Consider the following 14,569-nt stretch of genomic DNA (forward strand, 5'->3'; position numbering starts at 1 on the left):
AGCGCCTCTCTCCCGGTTCATTTTCAGGGTCCTGATCCTGACAGAATTACAGTTTTTCCTTTTTCTTGGTGCTCTGTTGGAAGAGTGACTTTGGGGGTCCGCCCAGCCTTTGCTGTTTTTGCAGATGACACCCAGGTTATTCCTTCTGGGAACAACCTGAGGTTCAGAAGGTTTTGCTGTAGTTCCTCTTTCTTTGTGTGATTGGTTTTGTTTTAACAGAAGTTCCTAGATCTTTTTCTGGATTGTGTTCTGGAATTCCCTGTGATCAGAGTCACTATAGACCTTTGTTTTCTCTGGGACCTCTGGACTCGTTTGTCTTATTTTCTTCCCTTGTTGCTGTGGTAAGATCTTTGGGAAGAGCAACTTGAAAGAGAAAGTGTTGTTTTGGCTCCTAGTCAAAGGGTCCAGTCCATCGTGTTGGGGAGGGCATGGCAGAGGAGCCACAGGTAACGGGCCACATTGCGTCATCCATGGTCAGGAAATAGCCAGGATGCTGGTACTCAGCTAGCCTTTTCCTTTGCAGGCTAGCCCAAGACCGGGGGTGGGGCCGGCCACTTTTAGATGGGTCTTTCCACCTCAATTATCATAATCAAGATAATCTCTCATAGGCATTGCCAGAAGAAATCTAATCTAGAACACCCCCCCCCCCCCCCCCGGCATGACTAGAAGGACCTAGTCTAGGTACCCTCAGAGGCATGCCCAGAGACTGTCTTATAGGTAGTCAAGATCCTATTTGGTTGATTGTCATATTAAACATCATCCCATCATTTCCTTGGGAATCAGCCTGGGTTCTGGGATTGAAATCAGGTCCGCAAGCTTGGCAGCAGCCACTGACCCATCTCACCAACCCCTTCTCTGACTACAGACTCTCTGCTCTTCTATTGAATTTTTATTTCTAGTATCTTTTAGATTTTTTAAGAACTCTTATTATTTTTAATTATTCTGTATCACATTTATTTTATTAAAATTATTAATTATCAGTTAGTTTTAAATTATTTCATATCACATTTTATTATTCTGGTCTGGTTTCTTTGTCACCCTGAAGGTAGCAATTACCATTATTTATTTACAATTACAATTTATTTACTTATTATTTTCCTCTGCTCCCTGTACCCATACTGTCTCCTTAGGTTTCTATTAGTCTTTATTGGCTATTTATTTATAAGTATATGGCAATTCAATGTATTTACTTTAAAAGTTGTGTGACGTGTGCAGACTAAAATTGTTTTCAGATTGTATATTTTATGTTTTATTTGCATGTATGTTTACATACTGTGTGTGTGCCTGGTACCTGCATAGTTCAGGAGAGAGTGCTGCACCCCCTGGAACTAGAATTGTGGATAGTTGTGAACTACCATGTGGGTGCTGGGAACCAAACCTCGGTCTTCTACAAGAGCATCTGGATAGTGCTCATAGCTGTGAAGCCATCTCTCCAGCTTCATTTTTAAAACAAACAAACAGACAACCAGAGTCAAGAAGGTTCCTTTCCTCTGGGCCTGGATTCACTTGAATTAGCTCAGAGAGTCAGTGTTAGGGGAAGAAAGGCAGGGGTGGGTGGGGAGTGCTGGTGGTGGTGGTATGGTGTGGTGGTGATAGTGGTGGTGTGGTGTGGTGGTGATAGTGGTGGTGTGGTGTGGTGGTGATAGTGGTGGTATGGTGTGGTGGTGATAGTGGTGGTGTGGTGTGGTGGTGATAGTGGTGGTGTGGTGTGGTGGTGATAGTGGTGGTGTGGTGTGGTGGTGATAGTGGTGGTATGGTGTGGTGGTGATAGTGGTGGTATGGTGTGGTGGTGATAGTGGTGGTGTGGTGTGGTGGTGATAGTGGTGGTATGGTGTGGTGGTGATGGTTGTGGTGGTGGTGATGGTGGTAGCGGTGGCGGCAGCAGCTGGCAGCTATATGCTTTGAGAACGGTGGTTTGTGCACCGAAGGCGAGCTGGCCCGTTTTGTTTACCCAGCCTTCCTCTCTCCTCTCTTTCGTGATCTTTTCTTGCCACAGACTCAGGCTCACATTTGTCTCAGACAGTGTTGCCTTGTTTTGTTTTCACATCTCTCTCCGTGTGGTTGCTTCAGGAATGTTCTTCCTCTTGCCTGAGTCTCCACACTGAGATCCACCTCCCCACCATCCCTCCTTCCCTTCCCTGGGACTCAGATCTTTTAAAGTGCTCTGAGTTACTTTATGTACCTTATATAATCCACCATTCTGTGTACCACGCTGGCTGCAAAGCAAAGATTGTTCCTCAGGCCTCGCCGTGTTCACCGGCTTAGACTGCCTGCCGGTCAGCCTCTGGTAACAGGCCGCTTCTCACAGCCCCGCAGCCCTTTCTGCTCCGCTCACATGCTCTCCTGAGATGGTGAGGAATCTCTTCCTGTTTTGTGTGGTCTCTTTGGCTAGAAAGTTCGTCTTTTGATAGACAAAAAGAAATCAGAAAACGTTTATTCAAAACTACCTTTCAATGGTGTGTGTATGCTTGTATGTGTGGGAGGACGTGCACACACGGGTGGGTGGGTGGGTGGTGTATGTTTGTAAGTTAAGAGCAGGTATGCTCATTTGGAGGACAGAGGATAGCTTTGGGTGTCTGTCTTCACCTTATCCCTTGTATGAGACAGGGTCTCTGTTTTTGCTCCTGTGTGAGCCAGGCTAGCCAGCCTGCAGTCCTCCTGGTTCTGCTTCCACCTGGCTGCAGAAGCTCCGGGATTACATGCACGTGCTCCTGGGCCGATTCTGGGGACTTAAACTCAGGTCCTCACACTTGGTACATCGAGCGCTCTAACCACTGAGTCATCTGTGCGGCTTCCCCTTAATCTTCATTATTATTATTACATTTCTGTTTTTAGATTTATTTATCTTCCGTGTGTGAGTATTTTGCCTGCATGTATATCTGTATGATACATGCGTGCCTGGTACCCCTGGATATCAGAAGAGGGTACTGGATCCCCTGAAATTTGAGTATGGATGGTTGTGAGCCACCATGTGGGTGCTAGGAACCAAACCAGGATCTCTGCAAGAGCAACAAGTGCTCTTAACTTGTGAGCCATCTCTGTGGCCCCTCCCCCATCTTACTGTCTATTCTGATGACCACTCAGTCAGGATTTTCAGTACACCCACACTTCTCACCAGTGAAGGACAGCTAAACATGGAATTCGCCTCTGAAAATACTCATCCCAGAACTTTTTTTCGAGACAGAGTTTCTCTATGTAGCCTGGAACTCACTCTATAGACCAGGCTGGCCTCAAACTCAGAGATCCTCCTGCTTCTGCCTCCTGAGTGCTGGGATTAAAGGTGTGTACAACTACCACCTGGCAAGAGCTTTTTATTTATTGTACTAAAATAAATAATTTCAAGGCCTTTGAGTTCAGAGCCAAGAGGAGTTTTAAGCATAATTCTACACACAGGTTCTTTATAAAGTCCTTATGTTCTTTGATACTGTAATTACTTAGTTCTAGCTATGTGAGAGGCAGACCTTCAAATGATATCTCAAGGCAGACTTTTTAAGTCTGAAAATCACAATAGGATTCTGAGTGTAGCTTATAGTATGTGGGAGGCGGCACTTGGCCCAGTCCTTTGCACCTCACAGAAAATGAAAATAGCTATGTAATTTTTAGTATATTTCTAGTGTATATACATTATCATCTTAAATAATATATGAAAACTCAACTATAAACCATTTACTTTATAGCTTTTTAGATATATTATTCATTGCATGCATATGCTAAAAGCATATTTATTAATATATAACATCAATTTAGATGACAGAAGAGAATATAGCAAATTAAAATATAGGTTAGGAAACTCGTCCATATTAATTATAAAGGAAAACTATAAATAATGTGTAAGCTAATTACTAATTCAGTCTACCATATGGTTACTTGACTTGAAAAATGATAGACTAGTACAAAGATCTGTGTCCTTTAACTCACTCAGATGTCGTCTGGGATTCTGTGTTTCAAAGTTGCATTTATTTATGGGTGTCTGTGCCTGTTGAGCACACGTGGGGAGGTCAGAGGACAACTCTAGGAGGTGATTCCCATTCCACCGTGTGCACCCAGGGAGTGAACTCAGACTGTCAAGCTTCGTGACAAGTGTCTTTGGCCACTGAGCCATCGCATTGACCTTACTTTTGTTTTTTTTTTTTTGAGATAGAATGCTACGTTATAGCATAAGCTGGTCTCTAATTGTGGCAATCCTTCTGCCTCAGCCTCCTACATGCTGAGATTCAGGTGTGTAGTACTACACTCAATTCTTTAAAAAAAAAAAGATTAATTTTAGTTTATATGTATGTGTGTGTTTATGGGTTATGTGCACGAGTGCAGTGCCCATGGAGGCCGGAAGTAGGTGCATGATTCCCTGGAACTGGAGCTCTGGATTGTTTAGAACCACCATGTAGGAGCCAGGGACCAACCAGGTGCTCTGGAAGAACAGTCAGTTGCTCTTGACTGTGGAGCCGTCTCTCCAGCCCATTTCAAACTTAGGTTTTTTTTTTTTTTGTTTTTTTGTTTTTTTGTTTTTTTTGTTTTTCGAGACAGGGTTTCTCTGTGTAGCTTTGCGCCTTTCCTGGAACTCACTTGGTAGCCCAGGCTGGCCTCGAACTCACAGAGATCCACCTGGCTCTGCCTCCCGAGTGCTGGGATTAAAGACGTGCGCCACCACTGCCCCAGCGAAACTTAGGTTTTATAATATATTTACAAATTAGAATTATGAGCATTTCTAACTTGTTCTTTGGTGCCTTTTTTTTTTTGCAGACATCTCTTGCTAATAATACATAGAGTTCTACATAATATTTAAATGACTACATAGTATTCTGTTTTAGAGTGTGCTTTATATAGTCCCCTATGTGGGTTACTCTCTGATTTTTCTTAAAACTGTGGTGGATACTCTCCTGTATCCTTTGCATGTTTTAGTTTCTTAGGATAAACTTAGGAGGTGGTGTTGCTGTGCAGCGTGTCCTTGTCTTTTTTATTTATTTGATCCTGGTTATCATATTGCCCACCAGGAAGGCTTAGCTTTGTGTTAGCTGCACCGTCGAGAGCAGCGTTTACAGCTTGGGCTGTGGTTTCCAAGAGCAGTGTTCTCCCTGAAGCGGCTGAGCTGTGAGACGATAGATAACGTGTGGGACTTGATCACCGTATGCTCTTCTCCTCTTAGATAAGTGACCGAGGAGGTGGTGTTCCACTGAGGAAGATCGACAGACTCTTCAACTACATGTACTCCACTGCACCCCGGCCTCGTGTTGAGACGTCTCGCGCAGTGCCCCTGGTAGGTGACTCAGGGAGGCCGTGGTGCCTGTCAGCCGTCATCGGGCGGGGTTCCACCAAACTAGCTAAGCCAATTGCACAGGGACTCCCAGGGAAGGAAGATGCTTTGAAACCTTAGAGAGAAACTTCTGTTAAACAGTCCTGGGATTAATTTTCAATTGAAATAGGTACAAGAGAGATTATAGTTTCCTGCTACTCTTGGCAGTTTTCTCTGTGGTAAACCCTGTGTGACAGTATATTTCAATATGAAGATTAAATTATAGATTATAGTAATAATTGGTCAACATTGGCTTAATCTTTAATATTGATGTTTCCCCCTCAAGTATTTGTATTTAGAAAGACCCCATTGTGTAGACTCAACTGAAATTCTGATCTCTTTGGTTTTTTTTTGTTGTTGTTGTTGTTGTTGTTTTTGAGACATGGTATCACTGTGAAGCACAGGCTGGCCTTCAGTTCACAGAGAGCCACCTGCTTTTGCCTCCAGGGTTCTAGAATTGAAGACCTATGGCACCACGCTGATCCCAGCTTTTTACATTTTTTAAAAAATGTATTTTTATGATTGTATGTGTATGGGTGTTTTGGTTGCATGTAAGTAAGTGCGCCACATGTGCAGTCCACGAAGACCAGAAAAGGCTGTTGAATCCCCTGGAACTGGAGTTGTGGATGGTTGTTAGTCACCATGTGGATTACCCTTAACTGCTAAGCCATCTCGCCAGCCTCCAGGTTTTGATCTTTTAAGTTCACCAGTCTGAACCTCCAATTATAGTTGTTTAGGTCTGTTTACTCTCAGAGGTACCCTCTGAACAAAGCGCCCTAACAGGAGAAGTGGGGAGCGACTACCATGACTTCTCCTTCTGTCCTGCTCATTCTCCAGCGCAGGGCCCTTGAGAGCTGAAACATGAATTCAGCTGAGCCCTAGGGCAGGGCAAGGTTGAAAATTGGGTAGTTGACTTGGAGGGACACACAGAGTTTAGAATTGTAAAATCATTAGTACTAGTGGGATGGCTCAGTGGGAAACACACTTGCCTTACTGTCCCGATTTTGAGATCCCATGGTGGCAGAAGAGAACCAATTCCTGGAGGTTGTCCTCACCTTCATGCATACAACATTATGCACACATGTCTGCACTCATAAACACACAAATAAAATAATATAAAAAAAAGAATCAGTGGGAGAAGAAGCCAAGGCCTAAGCATGTTATTGGTACAGCGACTCTTGTGTTCACACAAACACTGACTAACATCTGTGAGGAATGCCACCAAAGGTATGATTGGGAGATGGAAGCCATTTTTACCTTTATCCAAGTGTCTGTGGAGTCTCTCCAGATACTGGAAACATGTTGAACAAAGATCCACAAGTTCTGTGTTTAGGGAACTCAGGGAAGGAGGTTGGTTCTGCTAGATAGGAGAGCAGGAGGCAGAGACCTGCTCTTGTCTCAGAAGCTCTCTCTAGAAGCTGGGCTTTTTATCTCCAGGGCAGGGAGTGGGTAGTGGAGTAGGGGTTTGCTTTGAAGATTTTGGAGCAGGGAGGTGATCTGTCAGTGAGGATTAAGAAAGTGGACTGTTACATATTAGCTCCAGGTTCAGAACAAAGGCTGGAAATCTGTGGTGTGAAGTCCTGAGATTCTTACCTGTCTCTAGTAAAGCTGCAACAAAGCATTTCTTAGTCTTGCTCCTAAATGAAACCGTGTGCTTTATATGAAATTGCCAAGAGATGTCCTGGAGCACCCTGGGGCATGACAGCAAAGGAAAGCAGTGTGCCTTCTGCAGACCACACAGTTATTTATAGACAGCAAAGGGCTTTGGGTCCAGAACTGAGGCATTGATGGGCTCAGCCTAACTCCAGCTGAATCCTTTCACGTGTTGTGTTTTACAAGCTCTCTCGGGTCCGTAGGCCAGTGGCTCTGCAGTGGCATTTGTCTTAGTTAGAAAAGTGTTTCAGGGTGTGGGTTTCTGAACAGAACTTTGTTTTCTCATTGAACAGGCTGGTTTTGGTTATGGATTGCCCATATCACGCCTCTATGCACAGTACTTCCAGGGAGACCTAAAGCTGTATTCCTTGGAGGGCTACGGGACTGATGCTGTTATCTATATTAAGGTAATAACCAAAGCTTCCTGATTTAACTGTATTGGAAAGTATGTTTATTTTTTTTTATTTTTACATGTATGTCTGTGTACAGTGTATGTGCCTGGTACCCTTAGAGACCAGAAGTGGGCATTGGATCCCCTGGAACTGGAGTTACAGATAGTTGTGAGCCACCATGTAGGTGCTGGGAACTGAACCTGGGTCCTCTGTAAGAGCAGCCAGTGCTCTGGACCACTGAGCCATCTCTTCAGCCCCTTGTCCAATTTTTTTAATGGTAAAGAAAGGTACCAAAGAAAAAGTATAATGCTATTAATAAATGTAGTGATAGCTACCTAGGAATGTTCCCATCTTGATCGTTGAGGGCAGTGGGACAAGAAATAGAAAATTAGGTTAAAGTAGAAAATCCTAAGTGTACAGGAAAGACCCTGGGTTCACTCTACAACACTGCAACAAAAGAAAAAGAAAAAGAAAAAGTGAATTTGGTTTTAATTGAAATATATGACTAGTCATTGATCTGCTCTTTAAAAAAACTAAACAAAAACCTACATTTGTGTGTGTGTTTATTATGTATGTGTTCATGGGTGTGCACATGCAGGGTGGTCAGAGGACAACTTCCCAGAATTAGTTCTTTCCTTTCACCACGTGGGTTCTGGAGATTGACCACGGTCATCAGGCTTGGTGACAGGCCACCTTTAGCTGCTGAGCCTTTTTGCCAGGCAATAGTAACCCCCAGTCTTTGTGTGTGTGTGAACCCATGACCTTCTACAAGTTAGGCTAGTGCTCCCCAACTGCCAGTAAATAATTATTCTTTTTCTAAAAAAATATTTACTTTTATTTTCTATGTATGAGTGTTTTGCCTGCATGTATGTATACCCTACATATGTGCCTGGTGCCCATGGAGAAGACAGCATCAGATCCCTTGGAACTAGAGTTAACAGATGATTGTGAGCCACCGTGTGGGTGCTGGGAATCAAACCCAGGTCCTCTGCAAGAGCAGCAAATGCTCTAACTGTTGAACTGTCTCCCCAGCCACCTAAAGTAGTTCTTTTGAAAATATGTATTTGTTATTTAGAGTTGTTGTGTGTGGGCATGTGTGTGTGTGGAAGTCAAAGGAGTCCTTTCCTTTGACCGTGTGGGTCTTGGACATTAAATTCAGGTCTTTAGGCTTGATGACAAGCGTCTTTACCTGCTTGAGCGACGCATATACACAAATAAATAAATGTAATAATAATATTTTAAAAGCACTAGTTCCGTGGTTGGTGCTCTAGTTTCTTGTTCTGGCCACTAGATGGCACCTATTTTATAGGCTATGCTCAAGAATTTTGTGGGGAAAAGTTGGCCTGAAAAGATTAAATTCTTATAGCCACATTATTTTATTTATTTATTGTTTTATTGTTTTATGTATATTGGTGTTTTGCCATGCATGAGTGTCAAGTCCCCCAAAACTGGAGTTATAGACAGTTGTGAGCCACCATGTGGGTGCTGGGAATTGAACGCAGCTCCTCTGGAAGAGCAATCAGTGCTCTTAACCACTGATCCATCTCTCCAGCACCACCATGTTATTTTTTAACATGTCGTTGTGAGGAACTTAAATATGATAATATCAGTGAAGTATTTTTAGCACTAAATGTAATGTTTTGATGGATGTTTAGATTACTCAAAGAGCACACAGGTGGGAAGGTTTTCTACTTGGGAAGAACTAGAATACTGGCATTTTAAAGGAGTCATCGTACATAGTCACATCAAAGACCTCATTGGGCATGATCAGGAGGAATTGACAGTTCTGCATTGTCAACATCTTGGGAAAAACAATGGCCTATTGTCAAAACTCTGAAAATTCCTACTTTGAAGACAGTAACAGAAAGTATAGTTTTTCGCTGGTTTCCATTGTTTACAGGAAGCTGTAGGGCAGTGAACAAATGATTGTGTTTAGGAAACAGAAATAACATGTTCAGTGACCCAAACTGACTAATGGAGGAAGAAGAAACCACAGTATTCGGACTGGAACGTTGCTCAGTGATAGAGTGCTTGCTTCCCGTACAAGACCCTACCTTCAGTCTCCAGCACTGGGTACAGGGTGGGGTGGGAAAACAGAAGGTCCAAACAAGGGCCAAGCACTGCCCATGGGAAAGCCAAGATGTCTTAGATTAGCTTAATATTAATGATGAGCAGATTGGTGTGTTCAGTTTTTAATTTTTTTAAAAGATTATTTTATGGGCATGAGTGTTTTGTCTACATGTATGTTTGAGTACTAGATGCCTGCCTGATGTGTGTGGAACTCAGAAGAGTGCATCACGTTCTTTGGACTGGAGTTACAGATGGTGGTGAGCCATTATGTGGATGCTGGGACTGAACCCGGGTCCTCTGCAAGAACAAAGGCTCTTAACCATTGAGCCGTCGCCATCCCTGTAATGTATTAATGTTTTAAGTAATACATTACTATATAGTGAAGAAGATTGGGTTTCTCCTCATTCAGTCTGTATACATATATTAAAGTAGAGATGCCGATTTCTATGCTCTTACCCTTAGCAGCCTTTTGAGGTAGCTGGCTCCTGGCTGGCGTGCACTTTGGAAGAGGTGTCTGTTCTGCCTTGGTAGATGTTTCCAGGCTGGCTGGCTAGGAAATGAATGAATCATCAAACCCAATCACTGTGTCGTCGTTAGTGCCACAGATGTAGTAAATAGCATGTTTCAAACATGTCCACCCTGAAGACGGTGTGCATCAGCAGTTAGCTGATAAGATGCCGGGAGAATGTTGTTGACTTTGTAGTCATGTTTGCCACCACATATAATCTCAGGTAATGAATTCTTAAAAAGCCCGACTTAGAGGACTTCTTTTCCATCCCAGGCTCTGTCAACAGAATCCATCGAGAGACTCCCTGTGTATAACAAAGCTGCCTGCAAGCATTACAGAACCAACCATGAGGCTGATGACTGGTGTGTCCCCAGCAGAGAGCCGAAAGACATGACCACATTCCGAAGCTCCTAGGTGCACGTGGGATGCCTGGACAGTCCAAGTGTGGCTTTTGCTAAGTTTGGAAGAGATGTGTTTGGAGCCACATTGTACCAAATATGTCACGTGTGATTTCACAATCGTGTTTGCCAAAGCTCCTAAAGGATCAATTATACCAACTTTATTCTGTATGTTTGATTAATTGGACATATTTTTAAACACTCATCATTTTGGTCAGTTCCCCTGTGTGTGGTAGTCTTATGGAGTGTGAAGTCTCTGGGTTTCTGTAGGAAGTTGAGTTTTTTTTTTTTTTTAATTTTTCATTTATTTTTGCTAGAAACATCTTCTAAAGAAAGCGGAGTGGCTGGTTAGTGGCCTGCTTTTGGAGTTCTGTCATCTGTTAGTAGTAATGCCTCATCAGATGGTTTTCTTATCTCCCACGAAAGGAGAACACAGTGGTACCAGTAGGACCTTTCAGCATCTCCATGCATTGTCTGCTGAAATTACTTGATATGGCATAATTTTATTGCAGTACATTAACGATGATGGTTCCCCACAGAGCTAAGTCCAGATCACGTACACTGTGCTCAGGATCAATGCAAGGGATTTTCTTTAAAAATAATGTCTCACTGTGTCGCCCTAGCTGGCCTTGAACATGATGCCCTTCCTTAGCTTCCTGAGTGCTGCCCCAGAAAGGTGTGTCTGGCTGATGAGAGAAATGTTTATTCCTCAAACAGGCAAAGGAGCATCAGAGAGTAAACCAGGGAGAAAGGCTAAGTGCCCCCGACTGAGCCTTTGACTGTTGAGATTGTCTGGCGGAGCTCTGGAAAGACTGAGTTTCTCTGGGTCTGCTCTGGATCTGCTCCAGGCATCCGGAGGCTGAAGGCCGGAGATGAGTTTCTCAAACTAGGCAAGGCTCATGGCTGGCCTGGCTGAAACCACACTTCTGAGTGAATCGGGACACCACTGCTGTTGGCAAAGTGACAGCTTGGATTGGTAGCCTTTGGTTCCCCCGTTTCCAGGTCAGATTGCTAGACTTTAGGGGATGTAATCTGAATCTCAGGCCTGGTAAAATTGAAAGCAAAATCAGGAACAGGGAGACTAGGATGATTTTAGTCACCTTGGTTTTAAGTGGTGACTCTAAGGACATGTATTTTTCTAAAAATACTCAGATTTTTTTTTTTAATCAGAAAAGTCATCTTAGATTGATTACAAAAATCCTTTGTATCTGTATGGTAATTTAAAGTTTGCAAATGCTTTGAAGTATTAGGACATTATTTGTGTCAAAACACAACATGTGGAGCAGCCTGTGACAGCTTGGTTCTCACTCAGAGTGACCCAAAGTGACACAGAATTGGAGCCACAGCCTGAGCGATCCCTTCTGAGCACTGTCATCTGTCAGGGACGCTCTTACCGCATCTGTTAGTGATGAAGAAATACTTTAAAAGGGTATTTGAAAGTGTGCTCTGCCACTTAACTGGAGGGACTTGGGGGTTTGGTTTGGAAAATGCTATGAGTTAAAACATCTCGTTCTTGATAGGATTTATCAAACTTCACCATGTCCCATATGTCCCATAAATATATACATATTTAATACAAAAGCCAAATCATGCAACATGGCACAAAGTAGAATTTTTGTACCAAATGATCGAAACATGTAGATTGAGAATACTCCAGGGTGGTCAGTCCAGGATCCTCAGGTGAGAGGTGAGGGAGCTGAAACTCAGGTGTTATTGGCCCAGAAATTTTTAGCTAACACGACCAAATGTTGGAAAAGACACACCTTATACCTGCTCTTCCTAACTGAGGACTTTGTAAGAAATAATAGACTATGAGTGACATTTATTCCATGTATTACACTTATTAGCTTTAAATTACATTTTCTTGCAAGGATGAAATATTTTGGAATCTTTTGTACAACTGTCAATAAATGTACTATTTTTACTTGTGAAATACTTTTCCCTCTTGAAGGAATTAAAAAGTACCCCCCCATTTAAGAGCTAAGAAATGTTTTCAGACAAGTAAAATGATTTTACTTTAGTCTCTTTTTAAGGTGTGGCACCTTTTTGCTTTGTTATCATGGTTATGAATGGAAAATTGTGTGTGAAAATGTTCTGGGGCGGGGCTTTTTTAGAGTTACTTTTAAAGATACCTAAAAGGTTTATAGCTTCTTAAGGTGAGCTGTTTTGTCCGCCAGCATTGATTTTATGTGGTGTAGGTATAAAAATAGATTGATGGTTGGGGAGTGGATAGCAAGTAATTTTTATAACCTGGGCAGTTAATGAGTATGCCAGTGCATTGTAGGAGAGGGACTGTAAGAATATTCCACACTCAAGTTTAAAATGCTCATTGGTTTTGATGCCTTTACACTTAATAGTGGTCAGTGTCTTCCACTGTGAAGTTCCTATGTGTAGATATTGAAGCAGAATTTTCCTGTAGTGTCTTCTCAGTGACAGTAAACTGAAAACATGGATCAGCTCTTCTTAAATACATTTGAGTCACTTAAGGAATTTTAGAAATATGCCCATGTCTGTTAAAGAGCGGTCTCTTTCATCAAGGCTCAACATTCTATAAATGTTCAGGAAATTGGAACTAGGTGCCAGCACGCTGGCTCAGCAGGTAAAAGCAATGGCCACCAAGCCTGGCAACTTAGTTCTTTCCTCAGAGCACACAGGGTGGAAGGAAAGAACCAACTACCCCATCAGTTGTCTTCAGATCTCCACATGTGCACACCACACAAAATAAAACAAAACTTCAGTTGTAGCTAGGTGTCGTGCACGCTCTTAACTATTCCTAATTTAAGAGGTGTTTGAGGCAGGTGTCCAGTGTATATAGTCTAATGAGAAAGTAGGTGGTAGAGTTTGTGTGGCTTGAGCTACCCTAGGTTTTCATTATCCAGTGTACTACCAGTGATGCATACATGGAGAACTGATGGGTAATTTTGAAAAGCTATATAAATAAATCTGAGTAACTTTCCACAGTAGAAATAACTGTAGGGAAGGCCTTAACTTAACCAGCACTACCTTCCACTTAATACTAATGGAATGCCTGAACTTTTATGGCCAAGACAGATCCTGTCCTATCCTTCACTGATAGCACGTAAGCACCACATCTTTCTCTCACTGTGAAAATCAGTAAGGTCCAGCCGGCATGGTGGCACACCTGTTAGTGGATCTCTTGAGTGTGAGCCAGCCTGGTCAGCGTAGGGAGTTTCGGGCCAGCCAGGGCTACAGAGTCCCTGTGGGTTTTGTTTCTTTGTTTTAAAATCAATAAAGTCCCTAACAACTACAGAGGGGTGGGAAAGAGTTGTGTGGCTCTGTGAGTGACTGATTAGGGAGGAATCCTAGCCAATAAACTGAGTTTATGTCATCAGTTTTACAAGGAAATGTGACGCTCCAGAGGGTAGGTGGCCAGGGTTAAATTTGGTTGTTTTTACTGAAGGAACTTCTCATTATATCTGATTAACTTCTGGTCTCAATACTATTAAATTTCCCATAGTCAAACCCAAGACACGCAAAAAATAATAAACCAATGCTTTGTGGCGGGTTTTCATTTCAGAAGTGAATGCATTCCTATTCTACTAATCCTGTTGTTCGTAAACTACTGTACCATTTGCTCTGCTTTTGTGTTTGGAAAGAATTAAACATTTTCCTGCCCACTTTTTTTCCCTGTACTCTTCATATTCCTTTTTAATAGGAAAAAACAAGATTGTCTCTTTTGTTGGCTTCCTAAAACTGTTACTCGGCTAGGGACATAGATGCTTGCCTTGTATTCATGAGGCCCTGCGTTTAAGACCTATTACTACGTAGGTGGTAGATGCTAGTAATCCAGGGGCACATGCCTATACTCTCTGGGTTACAGGGGAGGTGGAAGCTAGAAGATCAGAAGTTCAAGGTCATCCTTGGCTACATAATGAATTCCAGATCCATCTGGGATATTTGAGACCCTGTCTCAAAAGAAAAAAAGTTACTTATTGAGTAGTGACAACTGTCCTTTTACATTGTTAGGGATTCTTGAGCAAAAATGTTCTAGTTTTACCTAGTAATAAACTCAGTAATTATTGTTTAAGATTCCGGAAGTGCCTACAGTTGTCACGGGACAGTGGGTGAAATTCATAGCTGTGATCGAAATATTGCCACTTGCTTATCAGAAGTTTAGAAAATGTTGAAAAGTCCCTTTAAAAACAGCACATGAGCAGTACATTTTACTTTTGACTCAAGCATAAAAAGCTGCAGTGTTCTCTGGTTTTGTCCTAGGTGCCTGAGATGGATGCTCTAG

General features: G+C 42.5%; 1 protein-coding gene across 1 annotated transcript in view; it reads left to right on the forward strand.

Moving 5' to 3' along the window:
• Pdk1 (pyruvate dehydrogenase kinase 1) overlaps positions 1-13,941 on the forward strand; it is a 35,777-nt gene extending 21,836 nt beyond the window's left edge. Inside the window, exons 9-11 of the mRNA XM_059260687.1 lie at positions 5,144-5,254; positions 7,237-7,350; positions 10,187-13,941. Of these exons, the coding sequence (XP_059116670.1) occupies positions 5,144-5,254; positions 7,237-7,350; positions 10,187-10,327 (366 nt within the window). The 3' untranslated portion in view covers positions 10,328-13,941. The remainder of the gene's footprint in view (positions 1-5,143; positions 5,255-7,236; positions 7,351-10,186) is intronic.
• The last annotated feature ends 628 nt before the right edge of the window (positions 13,942-14,569 follow it).

The sequence above is a fragment of the Peromyscus eremicus genome, chromosome 4 (assembly GCF_949786415.1).
Source record: "Peromyscus eremicus chromosome 4, PerEre_H2_v1, whole genome shotgun sequence".
Taxonomy (NCBI): domain Eukaryota; kingdom Metazoa; phylum Chordata; class Mammalia; order Rodentia; family Cricetidae; genus Peromyscus; species Peromyscus eremicus.